The sequence below is a fragment of the Natrix helvetica genome (genome assembly GCF_964273705.1).
Source record: "Natrix helvetica genome assembly, chromosome: Z".
NCBI classification, from domain to species: domain Eukaryota; kingdom Metazoa; phylum Chordata; class Lepidosauria; order Squamata; family Natricidae; genus Natrix; species Natrix helvetica.
In genome coordinates, this window is record NC_138554.1 from 37,298,667 (window position 1) to 37,318,682 (window position 20,016).

The following is a 20,016-nucleotide window of genomic DNA, read 5'->3' on the forward strand; positions in this document are numbered from 1 at the left end:
TTTATTTTCATAACCAGTTTATTTCTTCTGGGTATTTGCCCCATACACCAGGTACTATATATGGTAACCCCCTCTTATTTTCACTGTAAAACTCTTTCCTCCCTAAGGAGAAACCATTCTCAGTTGTCTTGCCACTGTTGTTAAGTGAATCATTGCAGTTAAGTTAATGAGGCAGGGCACAGCTGCTTGCTGTTCACAAACGGGAGGGAGTGCAGTCTTTGGAGGAAAAGTGTTTTCTGTTTTTTTTTTTTACTTCTCCCTCTTCTCACTCCCCCACCCTCCCCCCATATCTGAAGCAATGGAAGAAAGATGACGACTGTTCGGGAAGGAGGAGAAAACAAAAGTGCTTAGTAGCTCACTTGACGCAATTCCTTTGGCAGGATCCCAGTCCAGCCATTGTAAGGCTTATGCTGAATCCAAAGACTCGCTATGGGGAAGCGTGCCTGCTGGTGCTGCTGGGAGAGGTCTGCCTCTTCCCCAGTCCATTCAAAAGGTCTATTCGTGGACGTCCCAGATCTCAGACAGAAGTGGCGGAAGCTTCTTATCTTGAAGGCGCAAAGCAAAGACCTGCTCTGAGTGCACGCTGCTCAACGTCCTCAGGCTCACTAGCTTCATCAGCATGCGGGGGAACATCAGGTGGTCCTGTGGAAAGAAATGGAGGGCAAAAGAGGTCTGGTGAAAGGTCTGGTGACGCCTTTAGTCAGAACTGTGTCGTTTGAGATTCCAGGGCTGCAGATGGTCCGGAGCGCTCAAAAAGCTGCCTTTAAATGTTAAGTGTCTTGAGTGGAATACAAATTGATTAAATACATGGCAAACAGTCATATAATCTAACGTTTAATTTTTACATACAGGTAGCCGTTGAATTATGATAGCAGTTGGGTGACTGGGATTGCTGTCACTAAGTGATCTGGTTGTAAAGCACAATGTTACACAACCGCACAGGGTAATCCAAGCAGTCCCAGTTGCTGTTGTAACCTGGAGACACACAGGGCATTAAGAAGGAAGCAGCAGCAGTCCCAGGTAAGGAATGAGGAGTGTCACGGGGGGACGACGGGGAGGCCCAGTGTAGGGTGGACATGAGTTGGGGAGGGAGGTCCTGTGGTCCAGAGGGAGGTCCTGTGGTCCAGAGGAAAGGTAAGGGGAAAAAGGGCCATGGTGTGTGAGAGAAAAGGGAGAAAGAAGGATGCAGTGCTTGTGAGCAAAGGGAAGGAGGAGAAGGACACTGTGTGCGTGCAGGTGGAGAATGCAGTGAGAGAGAAGAAAAAGTGGGGGAAGACCAAGTAACTGGTGACCTTTTCTGCTGTGTTCCCCTTGATTTTACATGGGAAAAGCCGTCAGAGAAGGTCACAAATGGCACCCTATGACATTAGGACCCTGCAACCATCCTAAATGCAACTTGGTTGCCAATCACCCAAATTTTGTATACGTGACCGCAGGGGGCATTACAACACGCAGAATTTCAAGGAACGATTTTAAATCCCTTTGTTGAGCACCATCATAACTTTGAAAGGCTGCTGAACAAATGAACTCTGGGTGAGATGGGTGGCCAACAAACATAATAAATAAATATATAAAAATGAACGTTGAATGAGGTCTGACTTACAACCATTAATTTAGTGACCATTCAAAGTTACAACGGCACTGAAAAAAGTCACTTATGACCATTTTTCACACTTAAGACTACTGCAGCAGCCCCATGGCCACGTGATCAAAATTTGGATGCTTGGCTGACATATGACGGCTGCAGTGTTACCTTTTGCAACCTTCTGACAAGCAAAATCAATGGGAAAATTAGATTTGCTTAGCAATCATGATATTAACTTAACAGTTGCAATGATTCATTTAACAACTGTGACAGGAAAGGGTGGTAAATTGGGAAACAATTCACTTAGCAAGTAAATTTTGTTTAGCAATGGATATTTTGAGCTGGATTTTGGTCATAAGTCAAGGACTACCTGTATCTGTAAATTGAAAGCTTTTTTTTTTTTTTAACTTAATCCTGCCCATCTATCTGAAAATAGTATGTACATAGACTATGTACATACTATTCATATAGACTATTCATAGACTATGGCCTATGAAAGATACATGTTTTACTAAGATAGAACTTGAAGGAAAAAAGGAACCGGAAGAATTGGGAAAAGAGAAGGAAGGTGCTATTGGCCTACTCTTAACATGCTGTACCTAGTGAAAGCAGGACAGAATTGCACAATCCAAAAATGTTTCAGGAAGAAACTTGTCTCCACACCCTACCATTCTTAGTCTAGTCATAGGAAACTGTTAGTAGAATTGGAGGCAATATTTCTAAAGATTTCTATCTTTATGGTTGCCGGGTGGTGACATCCCTGGATAAAGAAAGAAAGTCTTTTTTTTCGTTTGATAAGAGTGGGGGTTGAAGAAGTTTTCAGTTTCAGAGCTGAAATAAATCTATTGGAGACTTACCACACTTATTTTTTTATTTTAAATTAGAAGAAAACCATGCCAAAAATTCAGACACTTTGCCACTGATTTTTGGCATTGCAATATTGGGAAAGTCTTGGCAAAAATGAACTGAAAAAAGGCCTTCTTCCACCTCTAAACCCAGCATGTTCAATACATTTTGTGTTGTTATGCTTTAAGAAGTATTGAGTCTAGTCTAGTGTACTATGCAGTTCCAGCCAACTTTGAAGGAATATGCTTAGAACTGTACTCTTACTTGCACTCTTAGTATTAAAGGCTAATCTGAAGCAAACTTCCTTCGGGATTCAGAAAATTTATCCTTATGGCTTTGTGTTTTCAGTTCAGGGATTGTTCCACTCTACTGGAACAGAAAACCATCCCTCTCTCCCTTGCAAACAAAGAATTAGCACTTCCTCTGCCTAATCAACTAAAGTGAAAAGAAAAATGTCTATGCAATACAGCCTTCTAGACACTGAACTCCTACCATTCGTGCTTAGCCTAAAAATAGTCAGTGGAGATGACAGGTGTAGTTCAGTGGATGGAGCAGGCTACCAATTTCCCGATCCTGTCCTAAGATTTATCAGGGGCACCCAAAGTTTGTTGGCTTAAACCAGCTGGGGTCTTTGCAATCTAATAAAATGTGCTAAACCATAAGTTTCGTCTTGGGCCTTAGGTCAGGAGGAATATTATTTTTATCACTTTTCCTCCACCCAATGATGCTAATCTATCCCCTTTGCTCTATGGTTAAATACCTGTGGACGATTGAGGTGGATGTAAGAACTAAGAGCCTCAATATAGGGCTGCTGCAAGGCCTCTACCAGGCCATGGTCCTGCACATTTGGCCTGTCAGCAGAGAAGATGTTGATCGCAATGAGGAGGGCATATTCAGCATCATCCAGCTGCAACTCTCGCATGGCCCGAGAAAACTCAAATATGGGGTTGATGAATTCGACCTGAAGACCTTGTTTTGGAGGTGAGAGGATTGGGAAGGAGAGAAACAAAACATTAGGGAACAATAGATGTCATCTAACTTTCCATGCTCAGACCTCTAAGTGTATTTCTTGTTTGTTTGTTTGTTTTAGTTTTCTATCCTACCTCACTTCAGCTATTTTGCACTACTAAAACTTATGAGTGCTTCAAAGTATAAATGCCTAATAATAAATTAATAGTTTGGGCTGAAGGTTGAAAAGACTTTCCAGAAGTTGGCAATAGCAAACTGCCATGTAGATGCATCCATAAAATTAAGAGCTAATTCATTATAAAGTAACTATATTTTAAAAACAGAAAACAACATGATACATTCATTAGACAGTGGTATAACCTGAGCATGGTTAGTGGCACAAAATAATGTGAAACTTTGTCAGGCAAAATGCCTACCAGAATTTTTTTTTAAAGTCGGGCCGTAGCAAGTGAAATAGATTGACACAGATCTCCTAAAGAAATTCAATAATCAAAACAGCTACAAAATGAGGAGACTCGAGCCAACTTCGCGACGACAGAACATGCGGTCTCGACAGTCCGAGACCGCTGTTGATACTTTTATCGCTGCACAGTCCAAATGGACCTAAACCGTCCCGAAGAGACGGTGAACAGGGAGACAAATCCTTGCTGGTCTCAGGGACATCGCAAAGTCCCTGATTGACCCAAGGGAAGCTCTCCAAGTCGGCGGTAAACAGACAGCCCCAGGCTGACAAAGTCGGAGATGGCTCCAGAAAGAAGGCAGTGAAAGTGAATCCATTTGGTGAGATTTTTTCTTTGAGAATGACTGTCCAAAGAAACTTTTTTAAAAAGATAAATTAGTCCCTTAAATAAAAGAATAAAGCAGTGAAATTTATCTTTATTGGACTGCCTTAGAAAGTTTTTTCCCCCTTTCTTTGTAACGATGTTTTGTGGATTGAAGTGATGGTAACGTTTCCTGTTTCTTCTCTTAAGTGAACGAATTGATTTTTTTTTTCTCCTATTCTTTGCTACCTTATTTTTTGGCTGAACTAAAACCTTTTTTACTCTAACAATCCTCCCTACTATTGCTTATTAAACTTCATTAAAGACATTTAAAGACTTTTGCTTTCCATAAGCTTGAAACAAATAGGAGAAAATCGAATCTGCCACTCAGAAGCCAGAACTTGGTTTCCCCCCACTTTTGAAACAATGTATCCTTTGTTCTCTTTCCTTTGATTTTACTGACTCTGTAACTGGAGGGTTTGCAGCTTACTTGTGGAGACTGATAAGGAGCAAGGGCACGGATTGTTTTTTTTTGCAGGTGCCTTTGTGAAATATTTTGGCAAGGGAAGAAAAAGAAAAGAAAAAGATAGAACCCTTCCTTTTTGAAAAAATTAAAAGAACTTGTACACAAAAGAGACATTGAAGGCTAGAGTGGCAGTGGATTTTAGATTGTTTTTTCTTCTTTCTCCTCTCTTTTCTTTTTTTCTTCTTGGGAATATGTATCAATATGCAGATGAGGAAACCTTAAGTTTTCAAGATTTTTTGGTTGGAATTCAAAACATATTGGAAGGATTTGGGAGATTTGAGAAGAAGTTGGATAGACTATTGTCTTGTACAGCAAAAGATGAAGGGGTTGGAGCCCCAAAAATTAAAGAAGAGAATGAAGATATAGAAAATAAAGATAAGATAACAGATGAACTTATTAATGGAGCATTCATGAGTGAAAGTGGAAAGAAGGGAATATGGAAAAGTGAATTTGAAAATCTGGAGCTCTATCCCTCGTGTCAAGATATGGAATTGATGATGGAATTAAGAAGAGAAACAGTTTCAGAAATACGTATGATAATCAAAGATACGCTAATTTCAATACCAGTTCAAGGGCAACGAGACTACCCGAGAGATCTTTTAAGCAAAAAAGTGCGGAAAGAAGTTTTTAAAAACCTTATAAAGACGTTAATAAGAAAATTGACACAACAACTGGCAAAAGAGATAAGACTGTTTTGTTACTGGAAAGATACAGGTTGATAATGAATGTTGATAATAAAAAACTTAGTTAATTTTTGGTGATTAATAAGTAGGACTTTGCAGATGCTTTTAGATTGTTTCATTAAATGTTTATTCGTTAACGAATAATTCATTACGATAATAATAATGAAATAATAATTTTAACTAGTAAAAGCAACTTGGATATAAACTACAAATAGGGACCTGGGAAAAAGATTTATCAATTTTACTAATAAATTTTTGTTTCGATTTTGTTATAAAGATGTAATCTTTCTTGGGCACTTATAAACTCTATTAACAAATTTTTGTTTAGATTTTGTTATAAAGATGTAATCTTTCTTGGGTTGGATGAGAGGAGATGTGATATAAATAGTAAATAATTTTTAGCTAACTACAATAATAATAAGGAAATGTTAATAGATAATGTCTAACGATTTCTACATGTATTGGCATTGGTAAAAGCAATTAGATATAAGCATTAAATAGTGAGTTGGGGGAAAAAGGGGGGGAATGTTTAGATATCTTATTTATTGATTTTTTTTTCAGAATATGTTATAAAAGGGTAACTATTGGAGGTTTATTGAAATAGCTAATGAATGCCAGTAGATGGTTGTGTCTTTAAATACAAATGATTCCAGATAAAAGCACATTTAAATAATTCTAGTTAAATAAGAATGGTGGTTCATTGATAGTAAAATACATAAAAAATTTGATTTAAAACGTACAATTCAATATGAAGGAAGTATAAATAATGATTGTGGTAGTAACACATGAAATTTATTTGTAATTAATCGACACGCTTTCTACAAGATGTAATGAAGGATGATTCTTTTTTTGTGTTCTTGTTTAATTAAAACAATAAAAATTTTTCAAAAAAAACAGCTACAAAGTAAGTTTTCTCCTTAACTAACTTGTCTTGACTAGCAGTAAGGTACAATTCTTCAGCTGAATTCAGGATGCTGAAAGATTACTAATAAATAATCAAAATATCAGCATTTTGAACTAGGCTTAAAAAATTAACATACAGTACAACTAAGGCAACAAATGCTTACTAGAAAGTAACTCTGGTTATAGGCAAAAAGAAAATCAGTGAAGAACACTTTTAAGCTCCTCCAATACAAGTTGCTCCAAGCTTTCTTCCAACATAGAAAAATAAATTATATAATGCGACATGTAAACAACTGTTCCTTAACAGAGGAAGGAAGAAGGAAACTAAACTAGAGAGCCTGAACCAATACACCCTTTTCACTGCACAATAAAGATCCCAGAATCAAGACTAGACATGCAGAAGATACAAAGGACAATCTGAGTTGTTTCCAGATATTTAAGTCTTGCCTTATAGGTTCACCTCTTCAAAAGGATTAGAAACAAATGTAAACTCTTGTTAAATGTGAAAGCTCAGTAATCTTTATGACACCCTTTTCGTTTGAGATGTGAAACAAGGAATCGGGAGTAATCAACCAGAAATACATCACTGGTCTACCCTTGATTTATCCCTTATTAGTATCCTCAAATATATTTTTGAAAAATAGAATCTATCTCCAGTAAGAACTTTAAACAAAACACATATTTGAAAAATACAAATTATATATTTCTAAACAAAATAGTGATTCTGCTTACATTGAGATTTACTCAAAATATATAGATTTGACTGCAAGAATCTTCTCGATTGGAGAATGAACCAATATTCACATATGCTGCATTCTCAATTTCTCCATTTTTTTATCTAATGGGAGTCATAACGTGCTAAGAATCCAAATGCCAAATGTGTTTATATCACAATTCCCATCACTCACAGCCAGCTGATTCTTCTTGGGTGGGCCAGGAATTTTTTGGGGAAGTAGCCTCTACCATTTCATACACATTTTTTATTTCCCCCCCTCTTTCTGTCTGCAGATTTCTTCCCTGCACCATCTCATCATAATTCACTTTTCACTCACCTGCACGGTGAAAATCATCCTTGCTGTATGTAAAATCTTTAAGAAACGTAATGCACTGAGTCTCATGATTATAGCGCCTGGCTGTCTCTAATAACATGATCTAAGAAGACAAGCAAGTGTTAAAGAACAGCTATTACTCTTCTTCAAAAAACTATATAAAATGAAATATGTTGACACTGCTTATGATATATAGTTAAATAAGACAATATTGTTAAGTGCGGATAACCAATTAAGTAAAATGCTTGTTATATTAAAATGGAACTTTATGATATATGCTGCATATAGAAACTAGAAATAACAAATGGAAAATGAAATGATACATTTGGTATACTTTTTCCTGAAAGGGCAAAAAATGATTTTGCTTATTTGTTAAAAAATTTTTTAAACTCAAGATGGAAATATAGGAAGAAAACGTGGGGCCGAAATTTAGAAATGATAATGTGATGTAAAATTAATTATGTATAAGAGAGAATGTAAAAAGGGGGGAAAACCCGGACAACACTTGGTTTGTAAAGAGATTTTAAAATTTGTAACCCAAAAACAAAACAAAACACTGCATATAGAAAAAAAAACTATATAACATTCATGGTGCGTGTTTAGGTAGGTAACTTTATATGCCACTTATTAATTATGTGGAAAGCTAAACTCTCCTTCCTTTTCTCTGCTTAAAAGAAATTATATCCTTTCCCATTCTGAGGCCTAAAAAAGCAGAAGCAACACACAATGCAGTACACATTGCAATATAGTAAAAGCAGTGTAACAGCAAGTATCATAAGTAAATACCCATTCTGTATTCATAGAAAACATTTTAAAGTTCAGCCCAATTCTCACAGGCAACAGCCTTTGTACCTGGACTATAAAATTGCAGATACATGTTTTAAAATTCTATTAGAAATACCCTGAATAGAGAAATTATTGTTATTTTGCTTTAGGGTCTGGAGGTAATGATCTTGTATGTAGATGAGTATGTCTGTGTAATTTTTTTTGGTGCATCATATATTAATAATAGGATTGTTTATAGTAAAGGAATTAATTTGCCCAGCTGATCTAATATTGTGTCTATCAATGTTACTCAACCGTATCATCTTGAAGAAATGGACTTCATCTCCCAAAATGGCTGACTGGGGAATTCTGGGAGTTGAAGTCTACACATCTTCAAGCTGCTAAGGTTGAAAACATGGTCTGTATCAATGGTTGCAAAAATCCCTTTGGCAGAAAATCTTTTTCATCATTTGCTATCTGGTCCTCTTTTATTGGAAATATTACTGATTAATTTTGTTTGTGCAAAACATGTGATATGCCAGATTTCATGGAGTAATTACTACAGGGTGTAGGATCTTTGTCTACACAGATATTTCCAGGACAACAGCCCTAGCCAACATAAGATTTTTAGCTCTTATAGCTATGGAGGCAAAAGAAAGATCCTTGCTCACCTCAATGGTAGAAGCCTTTAGCAGTGCGATTTGGTCTTCCCGTGAGAGCTGCAGGAAGCCGGGTACTTGCTTGGCAAAATCTACAATCTCTTGCACTGAGATGATGGCTAATTCTGTAAAATGGGCAAAGCGCTGCTGGCGAGCCTCCCGGCTGTTGGGGTCACTGCTCATTGGCCAGGGCTGGGAAGTAATGGGAAAAATAAGAGATAAGGGACGAAATAAAAAGGGAATGATGTTTGTCCAGTACAATATATGGCTTATCCAGATTAAGAGAGTTGGAAGGGACCTTGGAGGTCTTTTCTAGTTCGAGAAAACCCTATATCAGCGATGGTGAACCTTTTTTGGCTCGCGTGCCATAAGGGGGGGAGGCGCAGGGGGGTCGTGTGTGGGCGTGCCGCACCCATAATGCAATGTGCAACCTTCCCAGTGCGCATGCGCGCATGAGGTGCTCCCCCCCATTTTTCCATGCTTTTTTCGCCCTTCCCAAGCTCCAGAGGCTTTATAGGAGCCTGGGGAGGGCGAAAACAGCCCTCCCTCCCCTCCCCAGAAGCCCTCCGGAGGCTTCAGGGACCTTCAGAAGGCTTCCCTGAAGCCTCCGAAGGGCAAAAAACGATCTTACGAGCAAACAGGAAGTCACTTCTGGTTTGCTCGGAGGGTCGGTTTAAGCCCTCTGGAGGCTTCAGGGACCTTCACCCTATGAGAAGGCTTCAGGGAAGCCTCCTGAAGGTCCCTGAATCCTCCGGAGGGTTTAAACCGACCCTCCGAGCAAACCGGAAGTGACTTCTGGTTTGCTCATAGGGTGGTTTTTAGTCCTCTGGAGGCTCTAGGGAAGCCTCCTTGTTAAGTTCAATTGGTGGCAATGACGGAGGCGAGACAGTGACTCAAGTAACAAGGCTTTATTACACACAGCTAACGCAACAGCAACTCCAGAACCAACAAGCATAGAACAGTTCCTGCTTGACAGCTATTTATAAGCAAGCTGTCAGCGGGGCAGCCAATCACTGTTCAGTAACTCTTTGAAACAACACCAGGCATGGGCATGGTTCCCGCCACAACCAGCACAGGAGCTCTGAGGTGATTTCTTCCTTGAGTGCCCTGCTCTGCCACCTGCCATCTTGAGGCGGTTAACTCCAGCCTCATCCGTGTCGGACAAAGGATTTTCATCCACCTCTCCCTGATGAATAGGCACAGTCTTAGTAGATGGTAGTGCAGAGGGCGCTGAGGCTTGAAACCTCTCAATCTCAGCAGAGGACTCATTGGACATCTCAGAGGCACGAGCCTCGTCTAATGCCGATTGAAGGCTAAGCTCTGAACGGGCTAACAATCGGCGACGAAGCCTCGAATCGGTCACACCGCACACAAATTGTTCAAGTAGGGAGTCATCTAGATTAGGAAAGTCACAGTGCAACACCGCAGCCCTGAGGCCAGCCATATACTGGTTCACAGACTCCCCTCTTTCTGCAGCTTTGTCGGAATGCATAGTGCCTAACTATGCGCAATGGAGCAGGGGCATAATGGTTTTGCAGTCTTGCCAGCAAGGTCTCCCATGATAGAGATTGGACAGGTTACGGCGCGGCCAAAGCCCTGGCTGTTCCAAACATTTCACGCCCACAAGCATTCAGAAATTGGGCTCTCTTCCTCTCACTGGGCAAGTTAGTCAGATTGTTTGCCTCGAGGAAACACTCGAAATGCTCAATGTAAGCCTCCCAGGACTCTGAGCCTGGCGCAAATGGTGCGAAGTTGTTTAAATTAGGCATCCTGAAAAGGACGCATTCTGAGGAGATTGCCTCAGCGATTAGCTGAATAGCCTTGTGTAAAAAAAATTCGTTCTTACGTGACCTTCCTATGCCTCAGCCGATCCCATCTTCGTTGCCAAATGTTAAGTTTGATGGGTGGCAATGACGGAAGCGAGACAATGACTCAAGTAACAAGGCTTTATTACACACAGCTAACGCAACAGCAACTCCAGAACCAACAAGCATAGAACAGTTCCCGTTCGACAGCTATTTATAAGCAAGCTGTTCGCAGGGCAGCCAATCACTGCTCAGTAACTCTCCTGCTCTCGCCGCGCACCTCACATGCCATAGGTTCGCCATCTCGGCCCTATATCATTTCAGACAAATGGTTACCCAATCTCTTTTTTATAATCATGGAAATTACAGTCCAACTTACCCAGAAAGGATTAGAAGATGAAAGCTGCTCTAGAAAGTCATTAAAACTATTGCCTGCCTTTGCCATAGGCCCTTGCCTTAAAACTAGTCAGGACTTAGGTCTCTCTCCCCACACACACACATACACACACACATGCGCACACACACACACACACACACACACACGCTTACTGTGACTTTGGGCTGATCGCTAAAGCTCCTCTTGTTACACTGCTGTTGGGCCGCCACCAACTGTTGGATCATGCCCTCCTGCTGTGGGGTAAGAGGAACCGGCTCAGGCTGAGATAAAGCAGGATCACAGAGCAACGGAGGTACTCGAAGTACTTCACCTCCATCTCTCTCCCCAGCTGGAACCCCATCACCCTCGTGCTTAGAGATCTTCTTCTTGCGGATTTGCTCTTCTGAAAGGACACCTGGAGACAGAGAGGGAGTCTGGCATGAAATGAAAAGATCTCAAAAGTTCAACAGAGAATTCCAGATGCACTTACCGTGTTTCCCCGAAAATAAGACAAGAGTCTTATTTTCTTTTGACTCCCCAAATAAGTGCTTGGCCTTATTTTCGGGGAGGTCTTATTATTTTTGAGGTGCAGGAGGCGGTGAGTGTGGCCACCTCCTGGCTGCTGCTGTGTTGCAATATTTTTGGGGAAGGACTTATTTTAGTGCATGAGCTCAAAAGTCCAATTGGGCTTATTATCTAAGGAGTGCTTATTTTCGGGGAAACAGGGTAGCATTTTAAAGAACCATCTTTCTCAACTGTGGGATGCACTGCCCAGAAAGATTTATTTTCTGCCTCACTATTGTTTTCCGTCAGAGTACAATCCAATCCTATTGACTCAAAACTTTGCACTTTCAGCAGCCTTTTTGATGTTTGTAACTTGAGGGTTTTCTTCCTGATAAGGATTATTCGGCCTATCAAATGTGGGCAGTGCTTCAACTCCCATCATTTCTCGCTATTGGCTATTTTGGCTTACTCTTCAGCGCCATCTAGTGGGCTACAGATTCCTCATGTCTGCGGCAATGTTTCTCAACTTTAAGGCACGTAGATTTTAATTTCCAGAATTCCCTAGCTGGATTTGCTCTGCACCAGGACAGTTCCCATTCCTAGCTGGGCCCTGATAAGTAACCTTAACTGGTTGTAACGGCTAAGATCCCATTACTCACATTCTTCCCGCATGCCTGCTTGTCGGCATTTTTTCAACCGGCATTCCTGGCACTTCCGGCGCATGTACATGTCCATGTGGCACTGCCCACTGCCCTTGCAGGTATACTGAGCTCCTTTGATGAGGCTGCGCCGGAAGAAGCCCTTACAACCCTCACAACTCAGGACATTATAGTGAAAACCCGAGGCCTTGTCCCCACATACGCTGCAGACTTCGTCCCCCAACATCTTGGGGGCAGGTCCCTTTTTGCGTTTGCGGGCTGGCTCCTCAGCTGCAGAGGAAGAGACAGAAAACCAAAAATAATTATTTTAAGAGAAATAGGGATGTCTCCACCCCCCCCCCCAACTTCTTAATTGCCAAGCGTTAATTTCAATGTTTTTAAAGTGCTCACATGCCTGGCTATTGCAGAAATAATGCATTTGGTTTATTCTTATCCCCTCTAATAATCTTCAGTGGCCAATCATTTGGAAGCATTTAACAAAAATAAGCAATCAGGAGTCATAATGGAACATATAAGACTGATAGGGAAGGGATTGCATTTTATTGTGGTTAGTGTTAAGCAGTGTTTTTCAAACTTGGCAACTTTAAGATGTGTGGACTTCAACTCCCAGAATTCCCTTGTCAGCATAGTTCCTTTAATATCCCATTAGACAGGCAAACTCAACCACTCCTCTTAACCATTTAACTTCTCTTTTTCAAGTGGTAGCTAGCTACAAAGTCAGACTGTTCATGAAAACATGAACTTTTGCCCTGGATCGTTTTATTTAGTTGCTTGGTACTAAACTAGACAATCTTTGAAAACACTTTTTCAGTTCTCCTAGGCTTTTACATCATGTTGCAAGTGTTTTGATGGTATTTAGTGGTTTGTGGCTTCCATATTCCTGTGAAAATTTGTGGTTATTATCTGCTTCTTTCAGTTCCCGAAAGTCTTGAGTGCAATCTTTGTAGTAGCTCTGTATGTTGCCACATATGGATTATAATTTGTAATGAGGCAACAATGGGCAAGTTAGACATTATAGTAACTGAACCAATTAAATAACCAATTTAAGTATTAATCAAATTTCATTTTTGACAAAAACAATTATTTTTGAGAATGATGCCTCAATGTGAAAAGAGTTTGGCCTTTTGTGCCACCCATACCAGTATAGTTGCTTAGTCATTTCCACTGGATGGAGGAACAACTAGTCAGGTCAGGCTACATAAGCACATTATCCCTAAAATAAAATAAAATTCACTGGAATCTGGCTTATTATTTCATACAAACTAGCCATTTTCTTCAAATTTCCATACCGAAAAAGAACATGGAAACATTTAAAATGTAACAGCACATGGACTTTTGCTCCGAATCCTTACTACACCTGTACGGGCAGTCCTCAATTTATGACTGGTTGCTTGGGAAATGTTTGAAGCTACGACAGACCTTCCCCCGCCTAACCACAAGACCATACTTCAGATGCTCAGCAATCAGGTCACATTTAAAACTGTTTACAGTGTCTTGCACTCATGCGACCACATTTTATGTTTTTGCCCAAAATTCTCATTTAATTTCAGTTTTCAGCGAAACCGGGCCCATGGTGAAACACTGCTTCGCTTAATGACTACGGCAGTCACTTAAGGGTCGGTGCAAAAAAAGGTTGTAAAATCAGGTCGGTCATGTGGCGACCTGATTTATGATAATCACAAGTTAAAACTGTGATGGGCATGCTTATAACAGTCGTAATTCAGGACTACCTATAATAATAATTTCCTCAATAATATTCCCCTTTCTAATACACTTCAGATTGATGAATTGTTTATTTTGCTCACCAGTGCTATGCGTAGAACTTTCGCCATCATCTGTGCAAATTACTTCAATTTTCACTGTGTTCTGAGACTCTGTCTTTGCCACTGACCATTCGTTTTTGATCTGTGAAGTGGGCTCCCCACAGTCTGTTTCTTTGAAGGAAAAGAAGGTGGAAGAAGAAGGAGGTGGAAGAAGGTGGTGGTGGAGGAGGAGGAGATAATTATTAAACTCTGAAAAGCTTATCTTACTTGTTCAGCAGTGGGCCTCAGGTAGATTTTATTAAACTTACCTTGTGATAACTGAGGTTCATCAGTGCCTGTTTTGGCCATCTCAGGGCATGAGCCACAGCAGCATTATATAGCTGGCTTTGGAATCAGAGGACAAAACAGTCCTTTGGAGCTCAGCTTCTTCAGTCCTCTTTCATTTCCTCGGGAAAGACAAAAGTCCTACCATTCTCTGTCTTGTCCTGGGAGACGTACTTTACCTCAAAAGTTGTGCTCTCCTGCCTGATAGGAAAAAGAGTCCATATGCACCCAAGTGCACTCTCAACCAATTCTGCCAACAACATAGGGAAACTATTGTCACGTGGATCAAAAATAACTACTTTCTGAAACAGAATTAAAAAGATAAGCCAGATTTACTGAGGACAGATCATCAAGCTTTTATCTATGATGGCTCCATGGAATATCCATATTTGGAGAAACACATCAGTAGATTCTAGATGCTGGCAGTAATAGTATAAATAAATTGTTTCTTCATATTTTGCTTGTGATAAGGCCCTTTTAGAAAATACATTACTAGATTGCCTTTGCTCTTAATTTAGCACGTCTTCTTCAACACCAATGATGAGGAAACTGTGTACTTTCAACTAAAGACCTCAGCAAGTAAGCAAATCACAAGCAAGGAATGTTTGCCTTTCCCACTGAATAGGAAACAAATGATGTAGAGATGGGGGAGGCAGAGAGGGATGGTGAATATCAAACAGAAAAAGGGAGAGAGAAAAAACTTCCACCTACATGTAACTCTTACTAAATTGAATAAGATTCACAAGATATAACTATTAATAAACTTTTCCCCACAAATACACAAAAATGAAAAAGTTCCCTATCTTCATCCTATATCAACAGCTTCTTTTTCAAAACTGTTACTCACCCTCATGTAGTTATTTGCTCTACATCAAACATTCCATGAAAACTTTATCCAAGGTCTGGAAGTTGTCCTTAAATTCTGTCCCACCTTTCTCCCCCCCCCCCAATATGAAAAGATATTCAGCTAATATACAACCATATAGCAGGACTTATGGAGGGGGCACAACGGCAGTTATTAGGAAGGAGGTACAGGTGACCAAATTACTGCCTGAAAGTAAAATGTAGCCTGAAAGAAGAAAGAAAAAGAAGATATCAGCAAATTCCCTTATTGTACACCATAATATATGATTATGTGAAGAGCATAAGGCAGTTTGACTCACTAATACTTAGTTTTGAGAATGTTGGTAAGGGTTTCCTCTTATATGTTCAGCAGTATTAAAATAAAAAAATGAGTAATCTGTGGCTCAGAGCCACATACAGAACCTAAAACCATTTTTGGCAACCTCAGATCTCAATTATATTACTGAATTTGTTTTCCTGCTCTTTCCTGAGATTTGAAACCCATAAAAATTATTATTGAAGTCTAAAAGAAGTTAAACAACATTTTTGAACCACTAAAAATAACAACAATCTTCTCACTCTAAAGTCCTCCCTGCAAAAAGCCAGAAGGAGTCCAGAGATAACTTAAATATTTAAAATTCTGGATAGCTGTGACAAAGAAATTTGAGGAAACAAGTTCAAACAGAAAAAAAACATAAGAATCCTTGTATATCAAATTAATGTATTTATTATATTGTTACCCTTTCTTTGTGACAAACATGAATGTAATCATACATCAACCAAATAAATCTTTTTTAAAAAACCTAATTATGATTCCTGTTATAAATGCTCTTTTAAAAACTGAACTTTTAGGAATTCCTTCTTTAAATCCAAAGGCAATTTAAACACAGGTATTCATAGCTATGATGCCCAGAATTCTCATCTTAACACACAATAGTCTCTGAATGAAAGCTGATGTAAAAGTTGTAATAGTTTTGTAACTTTCAAAAAGAGAGGTGAAATTAAAATCGGAGACCTCCGGGTTTCTAACTTAATCTATTTTGTAAAGGTTTTTCTTCTCCAATAACTTCTCAAAGCAAACTTCTAGGGAGGCCTGGCATTCCTCCAAGCTAATGATCTGCCACTTATTGGAAACTGACGTCTCCTCCCACTTGCTAGTTGCACTAGCAAACGGTAACTTTGGAAACATTCGGCTTCACACCTCTTCGCTCGCTCTTGATCCTCTCCTAAATTCAGGGCTAGGGTTTCACTTTCCCAAGTTCTTTGCTTCCCAACCCCCACAACGAGTCGGAGGAGTAATCTGGGGATCTCCTCCCTGCTCAAAAGCCCCCAAACCTTTTCGACACCGTTCCAGCATAGCTCAGAAAACCTTCCCTGACCCCACGGGATTTACCCCCCCGAGAAAACCAATACGGGACGACGGAGTTAACGGGATGCAAGCAGCTGGGATCTCTACCCGTCCGCTTAACCAGGGAAGAGTGGGGGAAGTGCAGCTTTTACATCCCAGATTTGTCCGAGATTCTGCAACGTAAGGAACCGGGAGACCAGCCACTATCATTCCCATCCTCGCCCGGGTGGGTATCAACGCGATTTCCCTCTCCCGCGTACAATACTTCGAGACCACTCTTTACCTTCTGCTCTCTCGGAGTCCCACCACTTGCCTAAGCCAGTGAAAACACTTCTTTCACATACAGAAGCAAGGCGCTTCCGGGAACCCTGGGCAGGCGTCACTTCCTTTCCAACGTGGGAAACCACCCCTTTTCTGGCGGGCGCGTCTGCATCTTCGTCGGGTCTGCGTTTTGCACCGCAGTGCTAGCGCGCTGTGTCGTGGGGATTGCACAACACCGAGCGGGGGTGGACCCGGGAAGGAGACGAGCTCTTTGTGCTTCCAGGGGAAAAGGAAAAAAAAAAAGGAGTTGTGCAATTCAGACTCCATTTAGCCACATCACAAGATACTGATTTGGCAGCCGCGTTTATTATCCACTTTGCTGAGTGGCAAGTGCGTGGATTTCACATGAGATTCTTGAAGCAGCTTCACTGATGGTTCGCTCTTCAGCCACGTATTTTTTTTCTCCAGAATTTTTTAAATTTTTGTTCTCTTACCTAGCATTTTAAGTATATATTCACATAATTGTTATTTTTCTATACATTTATCATTCTTATACATTTATTATTTCATTTAATAGGTTATAATATACAGTTTGGGTTGCTTTATTTACCATCCCTTCCTCCTGTTGTAACACCACCTTATTTTCCCTTTCTTTTCTCCCTCCCTCCCTTCTTTACTTCCTTCCCTTCCTTCTTCCCTTCCCTTCCTCCTACTCCTACTCTTCCCCTTCCTACCCGCTCTTCTTCTCCCTTCCATCCTCCTCTCGTCACCTTTCTCCTTTCCAGCTACTGGGTGTACTTTTTGTAGAATCTCTAGATTGCATTTCACAACTTCATACACAAGAATAGAGCCATTAATTTGGTAACTTCTTATAAATTAAAGTTATATAAGATGCTTTAAAGATAGCATTTACCACCTGCTGGGTTAGCCAAAATATTCAAAAATTTCTAATAAATGTTGGAGATGTAACCAGAAATCTGGCACATATCTGTGGTGGACTTGTGCTAAAGCAAAAAAAAAAAAAAGAAAAGAAAAGGGGGGGGGGGGGGGCAAAAATACACGTGGCTAGAAAAGATGTCAGGAAACCATGTAGATCTTAAACCTGGACCTTTTTTTTATTAGACATACTACCAGAAAACTTTGATAAATGAAGTGTACATTTAATACTGCATGTATTAACAGCAGCAAGGATTGTATTTGCGCAGCTTTGGGAAAATGAAGAAATACAACCAGATGAAGAGATAACTAAGTTATTGGACTGTGCAGAAATGGACAGACGTACATTGAAGATTAAACAGATAGAAGATACAGATTACTACCAAGCGTGGAATTTATTTTATCAATGGCTGGAAAAAAAGGGTAAAGATTAGGAATATAATTTGTATTGTTAAGCAAACAAAACAACCTAGACAACACGATGTTTATTAAGCACTAATTAAATGTAATACTAGAGAATTAATAAAACTTTATAAAAAAAGAGTAATGCCATTAATTAAAGTTTTGTCTTCCTAAGAAGCAAACTTGGGATGTTCTAATGGAACCCATTCTGAAACTAAGTCCGATTGAATTTTTTGGACTTCTTTTATTCTCTTGGGTTGTTATACATTTATGCAATTACAATTACAGACTTTATTTGGTCTTACATCAGAATTACATCAAACAACGGTCATAAAAATCCACGTAATTTGATACATATATAGTGAGTCAGATCTGTCGTGGACTGGCAATCATGTTATAGTACACCTTTATAGGTACAGGATGTCTAACTGCTAGCAGATAATTTACATATTCATCTGAATGCGCAGGAAACATTTTAATAAAGGAAAGAAGCTTCCTTTGTTTCAAATTAGAGTGAAATTCACAGTTTAAAAGAATACATTCAATAGATAAGATCTCACTTGTCCCAGATAGGCATAAGCTTTGTAATATGGGTGTTTTATTAAACATGCATTTTATAATTGTTCAGATTAATGTATATTATAACACCACCAAAAGGAATTTATGCAGCAGTTGCTAATGAGTACAGGTAGTCCTCGACTTATAACAATTTGTATAGAGTTACAACGGGAAAGTTTTAACAAAGTTACAACTGCACTGAAAAATGACAACCATTTTTCATACGACCTTTGTAGAATTGCCATGATCATGTGATCAAAATTCAGTTATTTGGCAACTGGTTCATATTTATGACTTGCTGTATCCCAGGATCACATGGTCACTTTTTTGCGAGAAGTCAGGGGAGAAGCCAGATTCACTTAAGAACTGGATTACTAACATATCAACTGCAGTGATTGAATTAACAACTATGGCAAAAAAAGGTCGTAAAATGGGGCAAAATTCACATAACAAACAGAAATGTTGGGCTCAATTGTAGTCGTAAGTGAAGGAGTACCTGAAGTTTAAAATGTAATAAACAAATCAATAGCTTTAAACAAGACAAGATTTTTGTTAACCATTAAATAGGAGCCAGCAGTGTGCAGCAGCTGCCAAAAAAGCCAACACAGTTCTAGGCTACATAAACAGAGGGATAGAATCAAGATCATGTGAAGTGTTAATACCACTTTATAATGCCTTGATAAGACCACACTTGGAATACTGCATCCAGTTTTGGTCGCCACAATGTAGAAAAGATGTGGAGACTCTAGAAAGAGTGCAGAGAAGAGCAACAAAGATGATTAGGGGACTGGAGACTAAAACATATGAAGAACGGTTGCAGGAACTGGGTATGTCTAGTCTAATGAAAAGAAGGACTGGGGGAGACATGATAGCAGTGTTCCAATATCTCAGGGATTGCCGCAAAGAAGAGGGAGTCAAACTATTTTCCAAAGCACCTGAGGGTAGACCAAGAAGCATTCAATCAATCAATCAATCAGTGGAACAGCTTGCCTCCAGAAGTTGTGAATGCCCCAACACTGGAAGTCTTTAAGATTATTTGGGATAGCCATTTGTCTGAAACGGTATATGGTTTCCTGCCTAGGCAGGGGGTTGGACTAGAAGATCTCCAAGGTCCCTTCCAACTCTGCTATTGTATTGTATTGTTGATGTCTGTGGAGATTCTCAATCTTTCAGGTCATGATTGTCCCACAGGTGCTTTTCAAAAGGCAACTGAACTTCCCCCCCGCCCCTTGAAAATGTTTTATTTCTCATCCAAGAAGCTTCTCAGTGCAATGATTTGCCTCCAAAACTTGTGGGTGCTCCAACACTAGGTATTTTAAAGAAGAGATGGACAATCATTTGTCTGAAATGGTATAGAGTTCCCTGCTTAAGCAGGGAATGGGACTGGAAGACCTCCAAGGTCCCTTCCAACTTTTCCTTTGAAAAGTACCTTTAGGGTTTTCATTGATGTTGTTGCCATAGATGAAATGTCTGTGCATTTTACTGGAGGGA

At 39.8% G+C, this 20,016-nt stretch overlaps 2 protein-coding genes across 5 annotated transcripts in view; one reads left to right on the forward strand and one right to left on the reverse strand.

Moving 5' to 3' along the window:
- On the reverse strand, positions 1-16,774 carry NR1H2 (nuclear receptor subfamily 1 group H member 2). Of its 4 annotated transcripts, none has more exons than XM_081932524.1 (10): positions 16,652-16,774; positions 15,025-15,246; positions 14,162-14,378; positions 13,896-14,024; positions 12,091-12,360; positions 11,101-11,342; positions 8,759-8,938; positions 7,326-7,425; positions 3,192-3,400; positions 1-642 (listed from the first exon to the last, which is right to left on the reverse strand). In XM_081932524.1, exons 3-10 carry the CDS (start codon positions 14,199-14,201, stop codon positions 496-498), a joined length of 1,317 nt encoding a protein of 438 aa, XP_081788650.1. In that variant the 5' UTR covers positions 14,202-14,378; positions 15,025-15,246; positions 16,652-16,774; the 3' UTR covers positions 1-495. The 4 variants fall into 4 exon arrangements, with proteins under 4 accessions (XP_081788650.1, XP_081788651.1, XP_081788652.1 ...); XM_081932525.1 differs by having other exon boundaries at positions 14,162-14,427; XM_081932526.1 differs by having other exon boundaries at positions 13,896-14,018; positions 14,162-15,246.
- Positions 10,668-20,016, forward strand: part of BCL2L12 (BCL2 like 12) — a 27,962-nt gene continuing 18,613 nt past the window's right edge. Inside the window, exon 1 of the mRNA XM_081932528.1 lies at positions 10,668-10,682. The gene's annotated coding sequence lies outside the window, so the exon portion shown is untranslated. The remainder of the gene's footprint in view (positions 10,683-20,016) is intronic.

Coding starts and splice junctions, on each gene's coding strand:
- NR1H2 (XM_081932524.1), bottom strand. CDS start 14,201: ATGGCCAAAACAGGCACTGATGAACCTCAGTTATCACAAG. Junction 14,025..14,161: donor TGAACCTCAGTTATCACAAG/GTAAGTTTAATA, acceptor TTTCCTTCAAAG/AAACAGACTGTGGGGAGCCC. Junction 643..3,191: donor TCCACCTCAATCGTCCACAG/GTATTTAACCAT, acceptor TTCTTTCCACAG/GACCACCTGATGTTCCCCCG.